General features: G+C 45.1%; 1 protein-coding gene across 1 annotated transcript in view; it reads right to left on the minus strand.

Moving 5' to 3' along the window:
- STAB2 (stabilin 2) overlaps positions 1-24,887 on the minus strand; it is a 335,756-nt gene that overhangs the window by 89,014 nt on the left and 221,855 nt on the right. The window contains exons 43-44 of the mRNA XM_073575159.1: positions 23,374-23,447; positions 19,970-20,041 (exon numbers count right to left, since the gene is read on the minus strand). Coding sequence (XP_073431260.1) covers positions 19,970-20,041; positions 23,374-23,447 — 146 coding nt within the window. The remainder of the gene's footprint in view (positions 1-19,969; positions 20,042-23,373; positions 23,448-24,887) is intronic.

Raw genomic sequence — 24,887 nt, forward strand, 5'->3', positions numbered from 1 at the left:
AATGGTGTCACTTTTGGGTATTTTCTATCATATAGACCCCTCAAAGTGGCTTCAAATGTGATGTGGTCCTAAAAATAAAATGGTGTTGTAAAAATGAGAAATCGCTGGTCAACTTTTAACCCTTATAACTTCCTAACAAAAAAAAATTTTGGTTCCAAAATTGTGCTGATGTAAAGTAAACATGTGGGAAATGTTAGTTATCAAGTTTTTTGTGTGCCGTATCTCTGTGATTTAAGGGCATAAAAATTCAAAGTTGGAAAATTGCGAAATTTTCAAAATTTTCGCCAAATTTCCGTTTTTCTCACAAATAAACGCAAGTTATTTGAATGAAATTTTACCACTATCATGAAGTACAATATGTCACGAGAAAACAATGTCAGAATCACCAGGATCCATGGAAGCGTTCGAGAGTTATGACCTCATAAAGGTACAGTGGTCAGAATTGTAAAAATTGGCCCGGTCATGAACGTGCAAACCACCCTTGGGGGTGAAGGGGTTAAAGAAGATTTTAATAGCAGCTGGAGCAGAACTTTCCTTCTATGGTCTATGACGTTGGTCCGCACGGAGCTCCGAGTTTCTGCGCTTGATCTCTGGTGAGCTGGCTATTTCTTTCTATTTCTATTTGGACAGTTTTGGACTGCCGTGCTCCCATTGATTATCTCCACTCTGATTGAGAAATATTTATAACCCACCACTCACAGATTATATGTGCTATATTCTTATGCAACATAGACATGGATGTTGCTAGAGACCGATCCAGAAAGGTTGCGCAGGTGTTCTCTGATCCATCTAATCAGGGGGTGGCAGACCTAGACAAGAGTCTCAACAAATTTGAAAAGCTGCTTATATTGGAAACTAAAATCTGGTGGGATCATGCCACCTTAAATAACTATATTGCAAAGGACATGATACCAAGAGGTTTACGTATAAAAAAACTGCCTACTACTGTTTACTCAGATGAGTTTAAAAATGAATGGAATGCTATATTGAGAAATTGTTCGGCAAATTTAATGAAATTAATAATAAAATATGAAGATCAGAAATTGAAGGAAATACAAGAGGAATTGAATCTATTGAACATTTCAATGGTGGAATACAAAACATTACCACAATTTGACTCTTCAGTGACTGCTGTGAACAAAAAGGTGTCAACATTGGAAGATGAAATTATGGATAGAAAGGAAAAAAAAGTTCACAAGAGACTTGAATGACTATTCTACCAATATGGTATATGAATGGGGAAAATGGAAGGGTCTAAATAGAACCCCAAAATCTATCTTGAAGCAAAGCCATGTTCACAATAAGCGCAGAAACTCCACCAGAATTCCAAGATCCCATGTTTCCTTCACTTCATCAGAGTTGGATTCTTCTGACAATTTTTCAAGCATATCTGATGTTTCATCTAATGAGGTTGTGATGTACAATGTCTGCAAGATATGTTTTCTGTTGCAATGTGCTAACAAACCCTCCATTTTCTTTGAGAAGCTGCCTGCCAGTGTCTCAGTTACATTGCACACTACAGCAGCTTCCCTTCCCCCGAGTGCCATAAACCAATTTCCTGTCACCCCATTTGGCTTCTCTCAGCCTCAGCTGAAAGAGAAGAAAAAAAAGTGCGGGAAAAACTTCTTTGTTTGAAACGAATAAAACTATGAGAGACTATACCATAAGAACCAAATACCCTAGAGATATGAAAATCACATTTTTGTAATCCGGGCGGTCACAGCGTCGCTGCCGTGGTTCTTGCGAAGCCTAATCCTTTCAGAACCTGAGATATGTGTTCCAGCTAAACGGTGTATCAGAACTACTGCATATTTGGTCTTGAATTATTGTACTCAACAAATCCCAACCAATGATGCCCTATATGTGTCTGTGCAGGCTGCCCCCACGGAGTTATGATTAGCATAAGTTTTCTAGTGTAATTCTAAATCCAAAAGGGAGAGGTGGGATTAACCCAGCATGCATCTCTCCGTGATGTCACATAGCAAGTCTATAAAGCATTTCCTGGACAAAACCGAAGCAGAACAGCTCAAGTCGTCGTGCTAGAAAGATCCCCAGATGAGCGGAGAAGTGCAGCTCCGCCTCCACCCCCCTTAAAAAGCCGCATTGTCTGCCTAAGGAACAATATGGAACTGTGAGTGTAATCTCTTTGTTTTCTCCACTTTTATTTTATACCTGTACTGTACATATTTTATGTCTCAATTTTATAGCAACTTTTATCTGTAATCACTGTCCTCTTTCGGAAAATAAATGAAATAATTATTTAGATCTGTCTCCATGCTCTAAGAATCGAACTATACGCCTTTGATAGATAATCGCTACTAATTCAAGGGGTTTGCCACGGACCCTCTTAATTTAACACTGTGAATTAAGTAACCGTGACTGGTGGCAGCGCGTTGTGCACGGCTATTGCGGCTTGCTGGCAGTCCAGAAGGGTCTTATATTGCTGAATAAGGGTCTGCGGCCACAGCATTAATAACTCCCTTACTGCAGAAGCCCAATTGCCGGTTCACAACAGGCAGTCCGTCCGGCGACTAATTATCCTAGGTGCAGTTCCCTGACTGACCTGAGGGTAAGGGGGGCGCCGGAGAGCTGCGAGTTCCAAAGTGGAACTGAGAAAGTGGGATATACATAAATCCCCGCAGTACTTGGAAGATTGATAGCAGCGGTGGGGCATCCAAATTAAACTCCCCCTGCGGCAAATTGTAGAGCGAGATTAGCTTGCTGGATATTTTTGGTCACATGGTGCCAGTGGTGGGATAACTAAGATAAGCCCCAACGGTGCCTGTGATAGCCGTGTGCCGGCAGTGTGTCTCGTCCCTCCGTCCGCTGATACACCCGTGTCAGTGGTGGGACTGTGACATAGTGGTGACACAGGGTCCGCTGTTCGTCGCGTTTTTGTGGCAGCGGGACCCCCGTTAGTCACCTCCGTAAGTGGACGAACGGCTGTGGGCTGTTCGTCACATATTGGTGGCAGAGCGGTGGGATAATCCTAGAGCATTAGTGATTTGGTTTGAGCAATCATTCCTCTCACTAAAAACCTGCACGGTTCCTGCGGGAATCCTGCATCATAGGTTTTGGAGAACAGACTCAGTGGTTACTAGTTCTGAGACATTTGTGTGTACGTACAAGTATTCCATCCCATTTCTTCGTTTTTCTTTTTCTATCTTTTATTTGGCAACCATGGCGGCAAAAGGAGAACCTTGGTACAAACAGCAGACAAAGGAAGTTCTTGCTGGGTTATGCATGTACCAAGGCCTTGACGCCACAAACAAAAACAGAGCTCAAATGATCGCGGCTCTAGTGCAGCTGGACAACGACCAGAATCCAGCGAGCGCAGACGTTGGCCCAAGTAACAATGGGGCTGCAGCAGAGGCTCCACTCCTGAGCGCTGGCCCCACATTCAACCAGAACGGGGTGGACCCCTATCTGCAAATGGCCTTGGACGAACTCCCCGCCGGAGACAGTGATGGGCGGGTGAGGCTGATCCAGCAATATCGGCAGGAGGCCCAAGCCGAACGTGAGCGCCAAGCTGAGGCTGAGAGGGCCGAGCGTCGAGCCCAGGCTGAGAGAGCTGAGCGCCAAGCAGAAGCTCAGAGGACACATGAGCTGGAGATGCTCAGACAGGGGGGGCATGCCCCCACAGCCCGAAGCGGTGAGCCCAGCAGCGTCCAGACTCCTAAACCCCGGCTAGAGCATTTTCCCATGATGGAAAAAGACGGGGACTTGGACACCTTTCTGCGAGCCTTTGAGAAAGCCTGCAGACAGTACCAGCTGCCTAGAGACCAATGGGCAAGGTACTTGACCCCAGGGCTAAAAGGCAAAGCCCTGGAGGCATTTGCTTCTCTTCCGCCAGAAGCCGATGATGACTATGACGCCATAAAGCAGGCGCTGATCGCCAAATACCGGCTGACACCTGAGGTATACCGAAAGAAGTTCCGGCACCTCCAACGTGGCCCACACAATAGCTACACTGATGTGGTGCAAGGACTCCGGACCCACTTTGACCAGTGGATCCATGGACTGTCCGTTGAAACCTTTGAGCAGCTACGGGACCTGATGATCAAAGACCAGTTCCTGCATCTCTGCCCAGCTGAGGTCCGACAGTTCATCCTGGACCGCGAACCAACGAATGCGGACAAAGCGGCGCAGATCGCCGACAACTACGAGGCCAACCAGAAGCCCGAGACGCGGAGGCCAGTCGCCACCAGCTGGAAAGGGGGTAAGCCAGCAACCAACCCCAGTGCCCCAGCTAGCCGTCCCTCCGGAGGCCCTGTCCCTGTTGCCAACAACAGGCCGGCTACTGACAGTCGCCTGTGTCACCACTGCAAGCGGCCTGGTCACTTCTCTTACACCTGTCCGGATAGGCCGAAGAACCCCCCAGCCAAGGCCCCCGGGCCCAACGCCTCTGTTCTTTTGGTGGGAGGTGTGGTTGGGAGGGCTGACGACAACGTTCAACCTGTTCAGGTGGGGGCCCGTCTTGCTACAGGCCTCAAGGACACCGGGGCTGAACGAACCCTCATCCGTCCTGGACTGGCGGCCCCTGAAGAGTTTGTTGAGGGGAAAACCCTGACTGTCACCGGGATTGGAGGCACCCATTGTCCCTTGCCAGTGGCCCGGGTTTTTCTGGATTGGGGTGCCGGGAGCGGGTTGAGGGAGGTGGGAGTGTCTGAAAATTTGCCCACTGATGTTTTATTGGGGACTGACTTGGGGAGGATGGTTGCATACTACGTCCATGACCCCCTTCCCCAAACTGATAATAAGGGTAACGTTAACCCTGATGATGATGATGATGACGGGAAACTGAATGTGTTACCTGCTAATGCCTTGATGAGTAATGATGCAACTAACAACCATTCTTTCCCCAGGTATGATGATGATGCTGATGTGAATGTGCCAAAGCAAACTGATAACCATTCTTCCCCTAGGAAGGATGATGATGATGTTGATGTATCTGTGCCGACTGAACCCGTTAACCCTTTCTTTGAAGCGGTAGATGTGTCCACAGGTACCGAAGTGCTCAGCCCCGTCACTCTGCGGAGTGAGACGGCTGAGGAACCCCTGGCAGGAGTGAGCAACGGTGCTCAAGAGAATGGGGAGGTGAATGGGGACCATGAGGAAGGTAATGCCATGCAGCTGACCAGTGCCACCGAGGAAGGTAACTGGCCCATAAGTAGCCCTGCTCCTGAAGTGTTGGGGGTGGATGGGGAGGTAGAGCCCAAGCCAGCACCGGCTGGTGGGTCTGTAGAAATCCCCAGGGAGACAGCATACATAGCAGCTGTCACACGCAGTCAGAGTGCCCAGATCGCAGGTAACGCACTGTCTTCTGGACCCTCTGCTGCTACAGGAGAGACTGAACCAGAGGTGAACCCAGAGCCGGTTCCAGAGGGTCCCAGTAAAGAGGGGACCCTGACGTCACTTCTGGCAGCCTCCAGCATGGAGTTCCAGGCTGCTCTGCACACAGATGCCAGCCTGGAGAAATTGTGAGGTCTCGCCGAGACGCCCACCTCCAAGTCTGATAACGAGAGGGTGTTCTGGGAACGAGGAAGGTTGTACCGGGAGACAGTACCCGGAGATCCTAAAAAGGAGTGGTTGAGGGAAAGACAGCTGGTCGTCCCCTATCAGTTCAGAACCGAGTTGTTGCGGATTGCCCATGAGATTCCACTCGCTGGACACTTGGGGATCAGCAAAACAAAGGCACGGCTGTCTCAACACTTCTGTTGGCCCAAGATGGGGACAGATGTAACACACTACTGCCGCTCCTGCGCCACCTGTCAAAAAGTGGGTAAGGCGGGGCCTGCTCTTAAGGCTCCCCTTATTCCTTTGCCGGTGATAGAGGAGCCTTTCCAGAGAATCGCGGTGGACATTGTAGGACCGCTGTCCGTCCCCAGCAGCTCCGGAAAGCGATACATTCTCACCGTGGTAGACTACGCTACCCGGTACCCAGAGGCAGTAGCTCTGTCTTCAACCAGGGCAGATAAGGTGGCTGACGCACTGGTGACCATCTTTTCAAGAGTAGGATTTCCCAGGGAGATGCTTACCGATCAAGGGCCCCAATTCATGTCTCGCCTAATGGAGGCTCTCTGTGAGAAAATGCAGGTGACGCAGCTGGTATCGAGTCCGTATCACCCACAGACTAATGGTTTGTGTGAACGTTTCAACGGTACCCTCAAACAGATGCTCCGCATACTGGTTGAGACCCAAGGGCGCGACTGGGAGCGGTACCTCCCACACCTGCTGTTCGCTTACAGAGAAGTTCCGCAGGCCTCGACCGGGTTCTCCCCCTTCGAGCTCCTGTATGGCAGGTGAGTCCGGGGACCCCTTGGGTTGATAAGAGAATCCTGGGAAGATGAGCCAAACCCCACAGAAGTGTCCATCGTGGATTATGTCATGCGCTTCCGTGACAAGATGCAGACCTTGACGCAGTTGGTGCATGACAACATGACGCAGGCTCAGGCTGACCAGAAGCGCTGGTACGACCAGAACGCCCGGGAGCGGACCTACCAGGTGGGTCAAAAGGTGTGGGCGCTGGTCCCTGTACCAACGGATAAGCTTCAGGCAGCCTGGGAAGGCCCATACGTCGTCCACCAACAGCTCAACCTGGTCACCTACGTGGTCACGCTTGACCATGCTCGGGGTAGGCGCAAGGCCTTTCACGTCAACATGCTGAAGGCGCACTACGAACGTGAAGCTTGCGTCCTACCGGTCTGCAATCTGCAAGAGGATGGGGAGGAAGATCCCCTCCTGGACATGCTGGCCCAGGCCAAGGCCAATGGGTCCATTGAGGACATGGAGATAAGTGGTTCGCTCACCGTGTCCCAGCGGTTGCAGTTGATGGCCACCCTGAAACTCTTCCGGCCCGTGTTCACCAACCAACCGGGGAGGACGGAGTTAGCGGTTCATGAGGTGGACACCGGGAATCACGCCCCATTACGGCGAACACCCTATCGGATCTCTGAGACGGTGCAACAAGTCATGCGCCAAGAGATCGATGAGATGTTAAGGCTGGGGGTGATTCGACGGTCAAAAAGCGCGTGGGCTTCACCTGTAGTCCTCGTGCCTAAAAAGGATCGAACCACCAGGTTCTGCGTGCACTACAGGGGGCTCAATGCCATCACAACCTCTGATGCCCACCCGATGCCGCGCATCGAGGATCTGCTCGAGCGGTTGACAAACGCCAACTACATATCCATCATGGATTTGAGTCGGGGATACTGGCAGATTCCCCTGAGCCCGGAGGCGCAGGAGAAATCCGCCTTTATCACCCCCTTTGGACTGTACGAGTCCACGGTCATGCCCTTCGGCATGAAGAATGCCCCTGCCACTTTCCAGCGGATGGTCAACCACCTGCTTCGGGGACTGGAGGAGTACGCGGTGGCGTACTTAGACGATATTGCCGTCTTCAGTTCCACCTGGGAGGAACACCTTCAGCACCTCCAGGAGGTGCTCAAGCGTTTTCACCAGGCAGGCCTGACCATCAAGCCGGGGAAGTGCCAGATAGGCATGCGCAAGGTCCACTACCTGGGGCACCGGGTAGGCAGGGGTTCCATGAGTCCGGAGCCAGAAAAAGTGGACGCAATCGTGTCCTGGCCCACCCCCAGGACCAAGAAACAGGTGAAGTCCTTCTTGGGCACTGCAGGGTACTATAGGCGGTTCGTACAGGACTATAGCGCCCTTGCCAAACCCTTGACTGACCTCACCAAGCAGAGGCTACCCCAAACAGTCAACTGGACAGATGACTGTGAGGCGGCTTTCCAAGCTTTGAAAGCAGCCCTGTGCAACTCTCCAGTGTTGAGAGCAGTCGACAGCAGTCGCCCGTTTCTGGTACAGACCGACGCCAGCGAGTTTGGCCTCGGTGCTGTGCTTAGACAGGTCGACTCGGGGGACCAAGAGCACCCCGTGTTGTACCTGAGCCGGAAACTTTTGCCGAGGGAAGTGGCATACTCGACCATCGAGAAGGAGTGTCTGGCCATGGTGTGGGCACTGCAGCGTTTGCAGCCCTACCTGTACGGGCGTGCCTTCACGGTGGTAACTGACCACAACCCTCTGAGCTGGTTGCACACAGTGTCCGGAACCAATGGAAGATTGCTCCGCTGGAGCCTTGCCCTTCAACAGTACGATTTTACTGTAAAACACAGGAAGGGCAGTGAAAACGGCAATGCCGATGGGTTGTCCCGCCGGGGCGAACCCGCTGAGGTGCGCATGGCCGATTACCGAGAGGTAATGCCTCCTTAGCGCCCTCTTAAGGGGGAGGTGTGATGTACAATGTCTGCAAGATATGTTTTCTGTTGCAATGTGTTAACAAACCCTCCATTTTCTTTGAGAAGCTGCCTGCCAGTGTCTCAGTTACATTGCACACTACAGCAGCTTCCCTTCCCCCGAGTGCCATAAACCAATTTCCTGTCACCCCATTTGGCTTCTCTCAGCCTCAGCTGAAAGAGAAGAAAAAAAAGTGCGGGAAAAACTTCTTTGTTTGAAACGAATAAAACTATGAGAGACTATACCATAAGAACCAAATACCCTAGAGATATGAAAATCACATTTTTGTAATCCGGGCGGTCACAGCGTCGCTGCCGTGTTTCTTGCGAAGCCTAATCCTTTCAGAACCTGAGATATGTGTTCCAGCTAAACGGTGTATCAGAACTACTGCATATTTGGTCTTGAATTATTGTACTCAACAAATCCCAACCAATGATGCCCTATATGTGTCTGTGCGGGCTGCCCCCACGGAGTTATGATTAGTATAAGTTTTCTAGTGTAATTCTAAATCCAAAAGGGAGAGGTGGGATTAACCCAGCATGCATCTCTCCGTGATGTCACATAGCAAGTCTATAAAGCATTTCCTGGACAAAACCGAAGCAGAACAGCTCAAGTCGTCGTGCTAGAAAGATCCCCAGATGAGCGGAGAAGTGCAGCTCCGCCTCCACCCCCCTTAAAAAGCCGCATGGTCTGCCTAAGGAACAATATGGAACTGTGAGTGTAATCTCTTTGTTTTCTCCACTTTTATTTTATACCTGTACTGTACATATTTTATGTCTCAATTTTATAGCAACTTTTATCTGTAATCACTGTCCTCTTTCGGAAAATAAATGAAATAATTATTTAGATCTGTCTCCATGCTCTAAGAATCGAACTATACGCCTTTGATAGATAATCGCTACTAATTCAAGGGGTTTGCCACGGACCCTCTTAATTTAACACTGTGAATTAAGTAACCGTGACTGGTGGCAGCGCGTTGTGCACGGCTATTGCGGCTTGCTGGCAGTCCAGAAGGGTCTTATATTGCTGAATAAGGGTCTGCGGCCACAGCATTAATAACTCCCTTACTGCAGAAGCCCAATTGCCGGTTCACAACAGGCAGTCCGTCCGGCGACTAATTATCCTAGGTGCAGTTCCCTGACTGACCTGAGGGTAAGGGGGGCGCCGGAGAGCTGCGAGTTCCAAAGTGGAACTGAGAAAGTGGGATATACATAAATCCCCGCAGTACTTGGAAGATTGATAGCAGCGGTGGGGCATCCAAATTAAACTCCCCCTGCGGCAAATTGTAGAGCGAGATTAGCTTGCTGGATATTTTTGGTCACATGGTGCCAGTGGTGGGATAACTAAGATAAGCCCCAACGGTGCCTGTGATAGTCGTGTGCCGGCAGTGTGTCTCGTCCCTCCGTCCGCTGATACACCCGTGTCAGTGGTGGGACTGTGACATAGTGGTGACACAGGGTCCGCTGTTCGTCGCGTTTTTGTGGCAGCGGGACCCCCGTTAGTCACCTCCGTAAGTGGACGAACGGCTGTGGGCTGTTCGTCACAGAGATCACTCCAGGTGCGTCCAGACGTAATCTTCATTATTCAAAAAACGTCAGAGGCGTGGAGGCAGAAAACACCGGAGGAACACAAGGAATTACAACTCGGAGAAAAAAATATTGGCACCAATAAAAAGCTGCAATAATGTCCTCAATTTATCTTCAATTATTCTAACCAAAGAACAAACCCAAATATTATCATTGGGTCTCAATTTTGTCCCTGATCGAGATTTTGATCTGTTTTCCACCATTATGGACGTTAATAAATTTATTCGCAATTTGACAGTTAAAAAACATTTTTTTGACATTGATAATTCAGATTGTGTCCCTCTATCTAGTTACCCCTCAGATGCTAACAATGAGTTTGTGGACATGAATTTTGAGGAACAGTTAGCACTGGTTACTCTGCAGGATCTAGATGAACATTCCCTTTTTAGCAATGATCAATGTGAACAGACACATGCTTTTGAGACAAAAAATCCGTATTTTTACCCAGTGCAAACGAGATCTAGTTGCATGGAACAATTTCAGGATATGGTAGAGAGGGATTTGCTCCATTTATATGATCAAATGAAATCCAAAGATAAATCAAACAACAAAAATTTTTTTTCAAATTATCAGCACAAAATCCTGCAGGATTTGAAAAATAATGCTGATTTAGTCATTAACCCCTTCACCCCCAAGGGTGGTTTGCACGTTCATGACCGGGCCAATTTTTACAATTCTGACCACTGTACCTTTATGAGGTCATAACTCTGGAACGCTTCCATGGATCCCGGTGATTCTGACATTGTTTTCTCGTGACATATTGTACTTCATGTTAGTGGTAAAATTTCATTCAAATAACTTGCGTTTATTTGTGAGAAAAACGGAAATTTGGCGAAAATTTTGAAAATTTCGCAATTTTCCAACTTTGAATTTTTTTGCCCTTAAATCACAGCGATACGGCACACAAAAAACTTGATAACTAACATTTCCCACATGTTTACTTTACATCAGCACAATTTTGGAACCAAAATTTTTTTTTGTTAGGAAGTTATAAGGGTTAAAAGTTGACCAGCGATTTCTCATTTTTACAACACCATTTTATTTTTAGGACCACATCACATTTGAAGCCACTTTGAGGGGTCTATATGATAGAAAATACCCAAAAGTGACACCATTCTAAAAACTGCACCCCTTAAGGTGCTCAAAACCACATTCAAGAAGTTTATTAACCCTTTAGGTGCGTCACAGGAATTTTTTTGAATATTTAAAAAAAAATGAACATCTAACTTTTTTTCATAAAAAAAATACTTCAGGTTCAATTTTTTTTATTTTACCAAGGGTAACAGGAGAAATTGAACTGCAAAAGTTATTGTGCAATTTGTCCTGAGTACGCAGATACCTGATATGTGGGGGGGAACGACTATTTCGGCGCATGGCAGAGCTCAGAATGGAAGGAGCGCCGTTTGACTTTTTCAATGCAAAATTGGCTGGAATTCAGATTGGACGCCATGTCACGTTTGGAGAGTCCCTGATGTACCTAAACAGTGGAAACCCCCTACAAGTGACCCCATTTTGGAAACTAGACCCCCCAAGGAACTTATCTAGATATGTGGTGAGAACATTGAACCCACAAGGGCTTTACAGAAGTTTATAACGTACAGCGGTACAATTAAAAAATCATATTTTTTCCACAAAAATGATCTTTTCACCCCAATTTTTATTTTCCCAAGGGTAACAGGACCCTAAAAGTTATTGTGCAATTTGTCCTGAGTACGCTGATACCCCACATGTGGGGGTAAACCACTATTTGGGCGCATGGCAGAGCTCGGAAGGGAAGCAGCGCCATTTGACGTTTTTGGCTGGAATTGAGATCGGACACCATGTCGCGTTTGGAAAACCCCTGATGTACCAAAACAGTGGAAACCCCCACAAATGACACCATTTTGGAAACTAGACCCCCTAAGGAACTTATCTAGATGTGTGGTGAGAACTTTGAACCCCCATGGGCTTCACAGAAGTTTATAACATAAAGCCATACAATTAAAAAATCATATTTTTTCCACAAAAATGATCTTTTCACCCTCAATTCTTATTTTTCCAAGGGTAACAGGACCCTAAAAGTTATTGTGCAATTTGTCCTGAGTACGCTGATACCCCACATGTGGGGGTAAACCACTATTTGGGCGCATGGCAGAGCTCGGAAGGGAAGCAGCGCCATTTGACGTTTTGGCTGGAATTGAGATCGGACACCATGTCGCGTTTGGAAAACTCCTGATGTACCAAAACAGTGGAAACCCCCCACAAATGACACCATTTTGGAAACTAGACTCCCTAAGGAACTTATCTAGATGTGTGGTGAGAACTTTGAACCCCCATGGGCTTCACAGAAGTTTATAACATAAAGCCATACAATTAAAAAATCATATTTTTTCCACAAAAATGATCTTTTCACCCTCAATTCTTATTTTTCCAAGGGTAACAGGACCCTAAAAGTTATTGTGCAATTTGTCCTGAGTACGCTGATACCCCACATGTGGGGGTAAACCACTATTTGGGCGCATGGCAGAGCTCGGAAGGGAAGCAGCGCCATTTGACATTTTTGGCTGGAATTGAGATCGGACACCATGTCGCATTTGGAAAACTCCTGATGTACCAAAACAGTGGAACCCCCCCACAAATGACACCATTTTGGAAACTAGACCCCCTAAGGAACTTATCTAGATGTGTGGTGAGCACTTTGACCCCCCCAGTGCTTAACAGACGTTTACAACGCCCGGGCGTGAAAATAAAAAATTCGTATTTTTTCCACAAACATGATCTTTTAGTCACCATTTTTTTATTTTCCCAAGGGTACCAGGAGAAATTGGACCCCAAAAGTTGTTGTCCAATTTGTCCTGAGTATGCTGATACCCCATACGTGGGAGAAAACTACTGTATGGGCACACGTCGGGGCTCGGAAGGGAAGTAGTGACGTTTTGGAATGCAGACTTTGATGGAATGGTCTGCGGGTGTCATGTTGCCTTTGGAGAGCCCCTAATGTACCTAAACAGTGGAAACCCCCCACAAATGACACCATTTTGTAAACTAGACCCCCCAAGGAACTTATCTAGATGTGTGGTGAGCACTTTGAACCCCCCAGTGCTTCACAGAAGTTTACAACGCCCGGACGTGAAAATAAAAAATTCGTATTTTTTACACAAACATGATCTTTTAGTCACCATTTTTTTATTTTCCCAAGGGTACCAGGAGAAATTGGACCCCAAAAGTTGTTGTCCAATTTGTCCTGAGTAAGCCGATACCCCATATGTGGGAGAAAACTATTGTATGGGCACACGTCGGGGCTCGGAAGGGAAGTAGTGACGTTTTGGAATGCAGACTTTGATGGAATGGTCTGCGGGTGTCATGTTGCCTTTGGAGAGCCCCTAATGTACCTAAACAGTGGAAACCCCCCACAAGTGACACCATTTTGTAAACTAGACCCCCCAAGGAACTTATCTAGATGTGTGGTGAGCACTTTGAACCCCCCAGTGCTTCACAGAAGTTTACAACGCCCGGGCATGAAAATAAAAAATTCGTATTTTTTCCACTAACATGATCTTTTAGTCACCATTTTTTTATTTTCCCAAGGGTACCAGGAGAAATTGGACCCCAAAAGTTGTTGTCCAATTTGTCCTGAGTATACTGATACCCCATATGTGGGAGAAAACTACTGTATGGGCACACGTCGGGGCTCGGAAGGGAAGTAGTGACGTTTTGGAATGCAGACTTTGATGGAATGGTCTGCGGGTGTCATGTTGCCTTTGGAGAGCCCCTAATGTACCTAAACAGTGGAAACCCCCCACAAATGACACCATTTTGTAAACTAGACCCCCCAAGGAACTAATCTAGATGTGTGGTGAGCACTTTGCACCCCCAAGGGCTTCACAGAAGTTTATAATGCCCGGGCATGAAAATAAAAAAATCGTATTTTTTTCCACAAACATGATCAATTAGTGCCCAATTTTTTCATTTTCCCAAGGGTAACAGGAGAAATTGGACCCCCAAAAGTTGTTGTCCAATTTGTCCTGAGTACGCTGACACCCCATATGTGGGAGAAAACTACTGTATGGACACACGTCGGGGCTCGGAAGGGAAGCAGTGACGTTTTGGAATGCAGACTTTGATGGAATGGTCTGCGGGTGTCATGTTGCCTTTGGAGAGCCCCTGATGTACCTAAACTATTGAAACTCCCCACAAGTGACCCCATTTTGGACACTAGACCCCCCACGGAACTTATCTAGATGTGTGGTGAGCACTTTGAACCCCCAAGTGCTTCACAGAAGTTTATAACACTCGGACGTGAAAATAAAAAAATCATTTTTTTCCACAAAAATGATATTTTTGCCCCCAATGTTTTATTTTCCTAAGGGTAACAGGAGAAATTGGACCCCAAAAATTGTTTTGCAATTTGTCCTGAGTAGGCTGATACCCTACATGTGGGGGTAAAACACTGTTTGGGCGCATAGCAGAGCTTGGAAGGGAAGGAGCACCATTTGACTTTTTCAACTCAGAATTGGCTGGAATTGAGATCAGACGCCTTGTTGCATTTGGAGAGCCCCTGATGTGCCCAAACAGTGGAAACCCCCAATTCTAACTCCAACCCGAACCCCAACACGCCCCTAACCCTAACCCTAGCCCTAACCCTAGCCCTAACCCTAACCCTAGCCCTAACCCTAACCCTAGCCCTAGCCCTAACCCTAGCCCAACACACCCCTAGCCCTAACCCTAACCCTAATGGAAAAATGGAAATAAATACATTTTTTTTATTTTATTATTTTTCCCTAACTAAGGGGGTGATAACGGGGGGTTTGATTTACTATTTATGGCGGTTTTTATGTTTGGCGGCTGTCGCACGCTAAAAGACGCTTTTTATTGTAAAAATAGTTTTTGCATCACCACATATTGAGAGCTATAATTTTTCCGTATTTTGACCCACCGAGTCATGTGAGGTCTTATTTTTTGCGGGACGAGTTGACGTTTTTATTGGTACCATTTTCGGGGACGTGGAATTTTTTGATCGCTTTTTATTCCGATTTTTGGGACGCAGAATGAACAAAAACCAGCGTTTCATGAATTTCTTTTGGGGGGGGTGCGTTTACACCGTTCCGCGTGCCGTAAAATTGATAAAGAGGTTTTATTCATCACGTCAGTACGGTTACAGCGATACCTCATTTAGGTCTTTTTTTATGTTTTTGTCGGTTTTATGCAATGAAAACTATTTTTTTTCGCTGATGATGCTGTGTGGCGGCTCGTTTTTTGCTGAACAAGAAGACGTTTTCAGCGGTACCATGGATATTTATATGCGTCTTTTTGATCGCGCGTTATTACACTTTTTGTTTGGCGGTATGATAATAAATCATTATTTTTTGCTTCGTTTTTTATTTTTATTTTTAAGGGGTTCGCTAAAGGGGTTAACTAATGGGACAGTTTTATAGGGCGGGTCGTTACGGACGCGGCGATACCTAATATGTGTACTTTTATTGGTTTTTTTTATTATTATTTCCAAAAAATGGATTTATTGGGGGAATATTTTTTTTTTTTTCTAATATATTTGGCGATTTTTTTTAAAATTATTTTTACACTTTTTTTTATTTTTTTTTTTACTTTATTAAATAGTCCCAGGTGGGACATCACTGTCCTGTGACAGATCGCTGATCTGTCACATCACAGATCACTGTGACAGATCAGCAATCTGTCACAGGCATTGAAGAAGACTTCCTCATGCCTGCGCTTTGCAGGCACTGAGGAAGCCAGCTTCCTCAGGCCCCCAAAGGCCCCCGTCGCCATCTTGGATTCGGGGGCCTGGAGGAAAGGAGCCCCCCGCAGCAGCGCTGCACATTGCGCTGCCGTGGGGGGCTCAGGGAAGCACGGAGGGAGCCCCCTCCCTGCCGATGCTTCCCTTTAACCCCCGGTACACCGCGATCGTGTTTGATCGCGGTGTGCAAAGGGTTAACGTGTCGGGGGCGGTCCGTGACCACCCCTGACACATTGTGCCGGGTGTCAGCTGTGATAATCAGCTGACACCCTGCCGCGATCAGCGGCGCTCACCACGTGGGCGCCGCTGATCGCGGTAGACGTACTATCCCGTCCACGGTCATACGGGCCCGGGTACCGTGGACGGGATAGTACGTCGGATGTCAGGAAGGGGTTAAAATGTCAGACAAGGGAGGAGTGGTAGTGGTATTGAATGCCACTGATTATTATCAAAAAATGATGGAATTATTATCAGACAGTACCATCTATAAAAAACTACCGCATAACCCGTCAATAAGATTTAAGGAAATAAGTAGTGCTCTAATAAAGGAAGGTTCCAGTTTGGGGATTTTAACAGCTAGTCAAGCAGAATACTTGGAGGTAAAAAATCCCATTTTGCCAATAATACATGGGGTCCCCAAAATCCATAAATCTGAGGGTATTCCACCTTTGCGCCCAATAGTATCGGGCATTGGCTCAAATAATGAGCATTTATGTCAGTGGGTAGATTCGCTGTTACAACCTTTAGTGCAGCGCACCCCGGGATACATCAGGGACTCCAAACAGGTTTTGAGGGCATTCTCCAAAAAAACTTGGTCATCCAAATATAGTTGGCTAACTTGTGATGTTATTTCATTATACACGTGCATTTTCCATGATATAGCCATACGAGCATTACAATTCCATTTTGTCAAATACAGCAATTTTTCATCTGAGCTGCAAAATTACATTCTACAAGTAGTTGCATTTCTTATGTTACATAATTTCTTCAAGTTCAATGGAGAATTTTTTTTGCAACTTAGAGTAGTTGCAATGGGAGCCAAATTCTCACCCTCCCTTGCAAATCTTGTAATGTCATTCTGGGAAATGGAATATATATATTCCACTGCCAATCCTTTTTCAAAGCAATTAATCTGGTATGGTAGATATATCGATGATACCCTCATCATTTGGGGTGGAGATATTTCTGCCATACCAGATTTCATAAAATATATTAATTCTAATAACTATAATATCAAATTCACGTATAACTACAGTTCTAACAATATTGCATTTCTGGATTTGTGTTTGAGTGGCACAGATGGTGCGGTCATTCATACCAAAACGCACCATAAACCATACAGTGGGAACACGGTGCTACATGCAAGGAGCAGTTATTCAAAACATACAATCAGGTCAGTCCCTGTTGGTGAATACACCAGAGTTAAACGTAATTGCAGCTCAGAGGAATCCTTGCAAGAGGAATTTGCACATGTTACCAATAAATTGACAAATCGCAATTATCCAAAATGGACCCTAACTAGAGCACAAAAAATAGTGCAAACCAAAGATCGAAATGACTTGCTGGCATCAAGTACAGAAGGGAAAAAAAAGGCAATAACTATGGGAAAAAAACCCTATATATGTTTCCAGTATAGCCCGCAATTCACATCTATAAAAAATATTGTTCACAAGTTTCTACCCATTCTGCACCAGGATAATGAACTGGTTAAAATTTTATCATCAGGAATTAATGTGGTGTCAAGAAAAGCACCGTCTTTAGGGAGTATACTATCCCCCAGCATGTTTTCACTAACACATCACAAGCCTAAAGAAAACTGGTTAACGGTGAAGGGCTTTTATAAATGTGGTGCTAACATTTGTAAAATATGCAAATATGCCCAAATTTCTCAGGAATTCACTAATAATGATCACACTTCATGTTTTAAAATAAAAAATTATATCAATTGCAATTCTAGCAATATAGTGTACAAAATTAATTGTGAACAATGTGATTTATCCTATGTTGGTTGCACCTCGAGGCAGCTAAAAATAAGAATAAGGGAACATTTAAATATTAGCAATACAAATAATTTTATACGGAATGTCTCAGCAGTTTCCAAACATTTTATTGATTGCCACGCCCGCAATACATCTCACCTTAAAGTTCAGGGAATAGAAAAAGTAAACCTGTCATCCCGTGGGGGAGACATCAGGCGATGTCTCCTTACTCGGGAAGCATTTTGGATATACCATTTAAATACTAGACATCCAAACGGTCTCAATAAAAGACATGATCTATTGTTGCACTATTGTTGAATTTCCCCTTTTTTTTTTTTTTTTCTCAAAAGAGGAAAAAAAACTTTGGGTTTTTTTTTTTTCTATGTCGCTTTTGTATTTAATTACATGTGTCCAATTGGATTGGCTCATGTGATCATGTGATTTTTATATGATGTTTTATTCGTTAAGCTACATATATATGTCTAATCTAAGGCAAATTTCAAACATGGCTTTGACAAAGACCGTCTGGTCGAAACGCGTAGCCTGTCATCTCTGTTGTGGTGAGGTTATATGGAGAGTCTTCACCATTGTATGTTTTAATGGTTTTTCATTAAAGAAGATTTTAATAGCAGCTGGAGCAGAACTTTCCTTCTATGGTCTATGACGTTGTTCCGCATGGAGCTCGAGTTTCTGCGCTTGATCTCTGGTGAGCTGGCTATTTCTTTCTATTTCTATAAGAACCTGGATCCTGTGATATAAGTTTACTCTCAATATACGTGGGGACTTGCTGGTGTGGTCTTTACTTCCATTAATAAAAAACGGTTTGTTGTTTAATTGAACATGCTTTGATATACTTCACTTTTCCCAGCAACACCATGCTATATTCATTTCAATAAGAAATGCTTAAGCACTAGCACTTTACGTTGTGCATTTCTTGTACTAACAGATTCACATTATATCCAGTGTGTATTCCCCATATCCATTTAACGTTTTATGTTCTCATCATGCCCATACTTAATGTTCTAGTCTATTGATTTGTTTTGATACATGTATTTTTGAATACAAGAAAATAATGATTTTTTAAATGGACCATTGCTCCCGTTTTTGCTGGTGGTGTTTTCATTGTATTAGATAGAGTGTCCATGGGACATCTGGCCCATTAAACCTTTGGGTTTAGGGCCGTTAGATGGTCTGTGTTACTACGTTTTCTGCATTAGTATTAATAATAATAATAATTATTGCTATTTATATAGCGACAACATATTTCGCAGCGCTTTACAGTTTAACAGTTTCAACACACAAGTCATAAGTAACAACATCATCAATACAATAATTAAAGTAAAATAAGACGACCCTGCTCGTGAGAGCTTACAATCTACAATGAGGTGGGGGAGATACAAAGTACAGGTGTGTATTTACAATGGTGTATTTTCAATGATGGTCCAGCCATCTTGAGAAGGTGGGGGACAGAGATAGTGAATGGGCTACATACTCACACTTGCACATAGAATGACTTTGATTAGTGAACGTGATAGGCCACTCTGAATAGATGTGTTTTGAGAGAGTGCCTAAAACTGTGCAAATTGTGGATAGTCCTAATTTCTTGGGGTAGAACATTCCAGAGGATTGGCACAGCGCAGGAGAAGTCTTGGAGTCGGGAGTGGGAGGTGCGGATTAATGCAAAGGTTAGGCCGGTTACACATTTGCGCTTTATGGTGCAGCGACGGCCTGCGCACGGCCTCCGCTAAGCCCCGCCCCCTGCCGGCTCCCTGCCCGCCCCATCCGGTCATCGCCGCCTACTAGCGCACATGGACGCTTGCGATCTGCGCACCCTATCTTTAGCATAGGGTGCGCAGATCGTGCACTGGTCGTGCGCTAGCAGGATTTTGCCGTGCGCTCCACTCTTTTGAAGGTGCTTCGTGCTCGCCGAAATGCAACATGCTGCGTTCGGCGCACACGGGCGCACCTTCAAAAGTGCGCAGCGCACGGCAAAATCCTGCTAGCGGTGCACGATCTGCGCACCCTATGCTAAAGATAGGGTGCGCAGATCGCAAGCGTCCATGTGTGTGCGCTAGTAGGCGGCGATGACCGGATGGGGCGGGCAGGGAGTCGGGAGGGGGCGGGGCTTAGCGGCGGCCGTGCGCAGGCCATCGCTGCGCCATAAAGCGCAAATGTGAAACCGGCCTTAGCTAAAAATCTTTTGCAGAGCGCAGCGGTCGGTTAGGCCGATAGACGGAAATGAGGGAGGAGATGTAGGGGGGTGCCGCACTGTGGAGAGCTTTGTGGGTGAGAACAAGTACTTTGAATTGGACCCTATAATGAATGGGCAGCCAATGTAAGGACTGGTGAAAAGCGGACTCGTCCGAGTATTATTAGTATTATTGTTTTGACATCAATAAATGAAGTATACTCACAGTTAAGCATGGGTTAATAGGATTGCACTTTTTACCATCTCCACTGTATCCTTGCAAACAATTACAGACAGACTAAACAAGGAACACAAATGTGTAGGCATTAATGATATGACCTCACAGAATTTTTTGTCATACTTGGTACATTTAATTTACTGTATCTTCAGCTACAGAGCTAAAATCCCTCACTTATCATATGAATATGTCTATAGGGAAATCTTCTAGAGTCAGTGTTACAAGGAAACAATATAGACTAAGCATTGACTGAGATGATGGTAAATTAGCTATACCTAACACAGTAGGGACAACTGCTTGGTACTCATACTATTTCTGTTGTAGCAGATGTTGAGAGGGAAATCCTGAGTAAGTAATCACAACTAAGGATGAGCAGACCCGTGCATGTTCAGGTTCATCGATTTGGTCAAACTGTAGTCCAAAGTTTGGTTCGGGCATCAGAACTTGACCCGAACTCGAAACCAATAGAAGTCAATGGGGACCCAAACTTTGGTGTTGTAAAATGGTTGTAAAATGGTAGTAGTAATGGCAAGGGGGCTGCAAATGAAAGCAAAATAGGGATAAGAGCAGGACAATTGCCCTGCAACCAAAATGTGGATAGGAAAATGACTTAAAATAATATAGAATAAAAAGAAAAAAATCTTGAACCAGGAGATGGAGGTTCAAGTGAAGGAGGGGAATGTGGACATGGCGGTGTAGGTGGAAGAGGCAGAGGAGGAGGTAGCCAACACTGTTTTTGTGTTTTGCTTTTTTTCTTTATTTTTTGTGGGGCACTCTACATAAACACAGTGTAATCATCTGCTGACCATTCTCTCGGTGTATACAGGCCATGTAATACTCTGCACTTTTATGAGGTGCTAAGACTGAGGAGAGGATCAAATAGGGGATGTTGTCGTGGTGCTGCTGCAAGTGGTGTAGCTGCTGCAGGGAGAGAGAGAGGATGTGGTCGATCTGTGCCAGTAATGCGCCCAAATGAAACACCCTCCTCTGGTGCAACCAGGCGACAGGACATTCTGCATAATTTCATAGGACGAATGGCAAGGTCAGAACAAGTGGAGGCGGTTTTAGATTGGATGTCTGAATGTGACTTCTGTTCCTTCACTTTGTCTTTCACCAGGTCCTCTGCTAAAAGCACAGAATTTGCATCTGTTGCCCATGTGCATCTGTCTTCCACCTCAACCCCCCCTCGCAAATCAGGCAAGCAGTCTGAGCCCCAAGTCATGCAGTGGTCACTTCTGTTTTTTGGTGACTCCGCTGGCTGTGGTTCGGTGGGTCATCCACCTGGCCATTCCCCACAAGTGCATTGATGCCTTGATGCCAAACCACTTGTTTAGTGGGAGAAGGATTACGTGGGAGAGGTAGTGCAAACTGTCAGTGGTCCACCACAACATATTTCCGATGATGATGACAAAACACAGGAGCCAACTGCTGTGGCTTTCTGCTGTGTGCAGGCCGACAAGGAGGGCAAGGGTGAGGACTAGGTGGAAGATCATACAGGGGATGATGAGGTCCTAGACCCCAAATGAAGAGAAGGCTATCCGAGTGACGTGGGAAATTCGGAGGAAGAGGAGATGGTAGCACTGTCCCAGTTGCACAGGAAATAAGAGGGAGCAGGGTGCAAAAGCACAGCTGTTGTGAGTTCATTTTCCCCTTCACCATTGAGGTCTGATGAACTCCCTCTTCTGGTGAAGGAAGGTAGTGAGGGTGATCACCAAGCACCTGAGCTGGATGATGATGACTGGGTGACGGGAATTTCTGACTGGATATAAGGCAGCCGACGCCCTTCTGCCTTGCTGGTTAACTCTCTGAGGGATTCTAGGAGACCAATCTGATTCCTGCTCCTCAAAAGCTAAGTTCTCTGCTCTGTTTTTTGCATTTGTGTTTTGGTTTTGTTTTTCCTTGTTTTTCTGGATTTCTGCCATTCCCTGCTGCGGTGTGCTGAATTCCTTTTTGCTCTGTCTTCAGAAAATACCTGAGTACTGATATAGTCTTTTGAAGCCTAGCGTCTTCAGGGCTTTTTTCTTTATCAGCTTTTGGCTCTTTTGATAGGGTTTTGGCGGATTACAGACAGCAGCTTTTCTATCCTGTCCTTTGTAGTCAGCTTGGGCCCCATCGTTTGCTCAGCCTATCTTTCTATCTGTGTGAGTGTTTTTTCATCTTGCTTCACCGTCATTATATGTTGGGGGGCTGCCTATTGCTTTGGGGTCTGCTCTGGGGCAGTTTAGATTTCCCTTTCTGTCTTTAGGCTATGTAGTTCTCCGGCTGTGATCGAGGGGTCTAGGGCACCGTAGGAACCCCCCACGGCTACTGCTAGTTGTTGTTGATAGGTTCAAGGGTCTGTAATCCGATAGCTGCCAACTTCTCTAGTTTTCTGAGCTTAGCTAGTATTTCTGTTTTTGCCTCCTAAGGTGACTCATGCATAACACACAGCTATTGGCCCCTAGCCTAGCCAACTGCCCACAGGACTGTCAAATTGAGCACACCAAAGCCAGCTCAAAGAAGCTCCCTGACAAGACTTGGGCGGTTATTCATCCAGCGGAACTTGAGCCTATGAAATTGCACAGAACGTCCTGTCGCCTGCGTGCACAAAAGAAAGGTTATGTATTTGGGCGTACAGCAGGCACTGAACAACCACGTCCTCTCCCTGCAGCAGCTACCCAGATATATCATCAGAAGCACCACGACTATGTCCACGTCCCCTATTTCATGCTTTCCTCATTCTTTGAACTCCGAAAAAGTGCACAGTAGTGAAGAGAAGGTGCCCGGCAGATTATTACACTCTTGGGGTACTCTGCACCAGGCTGTGTTAGGGCACGAATAGAAAACCATTATCCGGTGTTTATACAGGCAGCGTCATGTGGTGCACCGACCAATCACAGCCATGCCAATGCTTGGCATGGCTATGATGGCTCCGAAAGTGCCCACAGCCTAAAAGCTTCTTGATTGGCTGCGCTGCAGCCTTTCAACAAACTTTATTCAGCATCTGAACCTGAACAGTACAAAGGAGCTCCTGGAGAAGGCCATTTTCAGAGTTCAACACCGGACATTAGGTGCCCGGTATGAACCCTGTACTTTACAGTTCGGGTTCGCTCATCTCTATTGGTAACAAATTCCCTTTAAATAAATAAAAGATAAATTATACTTAATTTTTTGTACACCAACACATTGACCTATATATCAATGTTCTAATTTAAAACCTGATGCCTACAGATAGGCTGTATGTTCAATGTGATAGGTTGTTTTTAAGTAGATGGGGCTAATACAGGCTGGGCTCTATCGCTTGGTTTCCATTAGCAACATTTAATGTATGTACCACAGGACATATTCTACATATTTTACCATTGGTAATAACTTGATAAAAAACCATAAGGTAATGTTTAGCTACACTTTACCTTGTTTGGGCCAGTTTTGGTACACTCAGCATGTGGATCACAGCCACCATTATTCACGGTACAAGGATCAATCTCTGTAAAGAAAGCAGCAAAGGCACTAACACATCATAAACATTTCTCCCACATGTTAAAGTTATTGGTATTTTATGTTCTATATATATATATATATATATATATATATATATATATATATATTTATATATTAATACTAAAATATTTTTATTCCCATTTTGTAATATACAGTCGTGGGCAAAAGTTTTGGCACCCTTGAAATTGTTCCACAATATGAAGAATTGTTATACACATGTTTACTTCCTTGTTGTGTTTTGGAACAATACAAAAAAAAACTGAAAACAAATTGGACATAATTTCACACAAAACCCCCAAAATAGGCCAGATATAAATGTTGGCACCCTCAACTTAATACTTGATTGCACACATTTTGAAGTAAATAACTGCAATCAATTGCTTCCGATAACCATCAACAAGCATTTTACACCTCTCAAATGGAATTTTGGATTATTATTCTTTTGCAAACTGCTCCAGGTCTCATATTAGAAAGGCGCCTTCTCCCAACAGCAAATTTAAGCACTCAGGTGTTCAATGAGACTTAGATCCGGACTCATTGCTGGTCACTTCAGAACTCTCTAGATCTTTGTTTCCATCCATTTCTGGGTGCTTCTTGAAGTGTGTTTGCTAAACTCAAAATATTCACAGTTTAATAAGGTCAGCAGTGCAAGCATTATTAAAAAAAAAAAATCACAGTCTAAATTTGTACCTATTAAGTTATAATAAAAATTAACTTTTATTATTCATCTAAAAATATTCTCATATCCATTCACATTCAAGGCGACCTCCACCAGTTAATTTAAAAAGATAGCTACGATCAGGGGATCAATGTCTCACCCTATTGCAACAACTATTTTTACCTTACCTTGCCATAGAGATTGACACCCTAGACCTACGCAATTGGCGCCCCCGCTCACCAACGGATGGCACTGATAACCCTGTTGATCCCTAGTTTACAAAAAACAAAGGAAAAAAAACAATAATCCCCAAAGGAATGATACCACACAATTTTCTAAAGTGCCAGGTACATGATATTACTATATGAAAATAACAACCGACTGTAATGTCTTGTAGTTTGAGCAGAAAGTCAGATATGTTGTATGTTGTATATAAGATGATAGTGATGTTACGAATTGTCATGGTACCTTATCAATCTATATTCTACAGTTCTATGTAATATAATAATTCCCTGAGACTATGGGCCGGCCTTTAAGCGGGTACAAGTACCTTATGTATCTTGGGAAGTACTTGTGTATCTGACATCTAATAACTTATCCACCTCTATTCCTAGGGCAGCATATTACTTCCAATCGTGGGTCTTAAAAAATCTCTTCCATTTATTTTATTTATTTCAAAATAAATTAATATAATTTATCCAATCAAATCCATTTAAGGGGTTGTGCCGCGAGCAAAAGAATATTTCAATCAACAGATCTTGGAATAAA

Source organism: Dendrobates tinctorius, unplaced genomic scaffold, assembly GCF_039654945.1.
Source record: "Dendrobates tinctorius isolate UK_male_01 unplaced genomic scaffold, ASM3965494v1 ptg000043l, whole genome shotgun sequence".
NCBI lineage: Eukaryota > Metazoa > Chordata > Amphibia > Anura > Dendrobatidae > Dendrobates > Dendrobates tinctorius.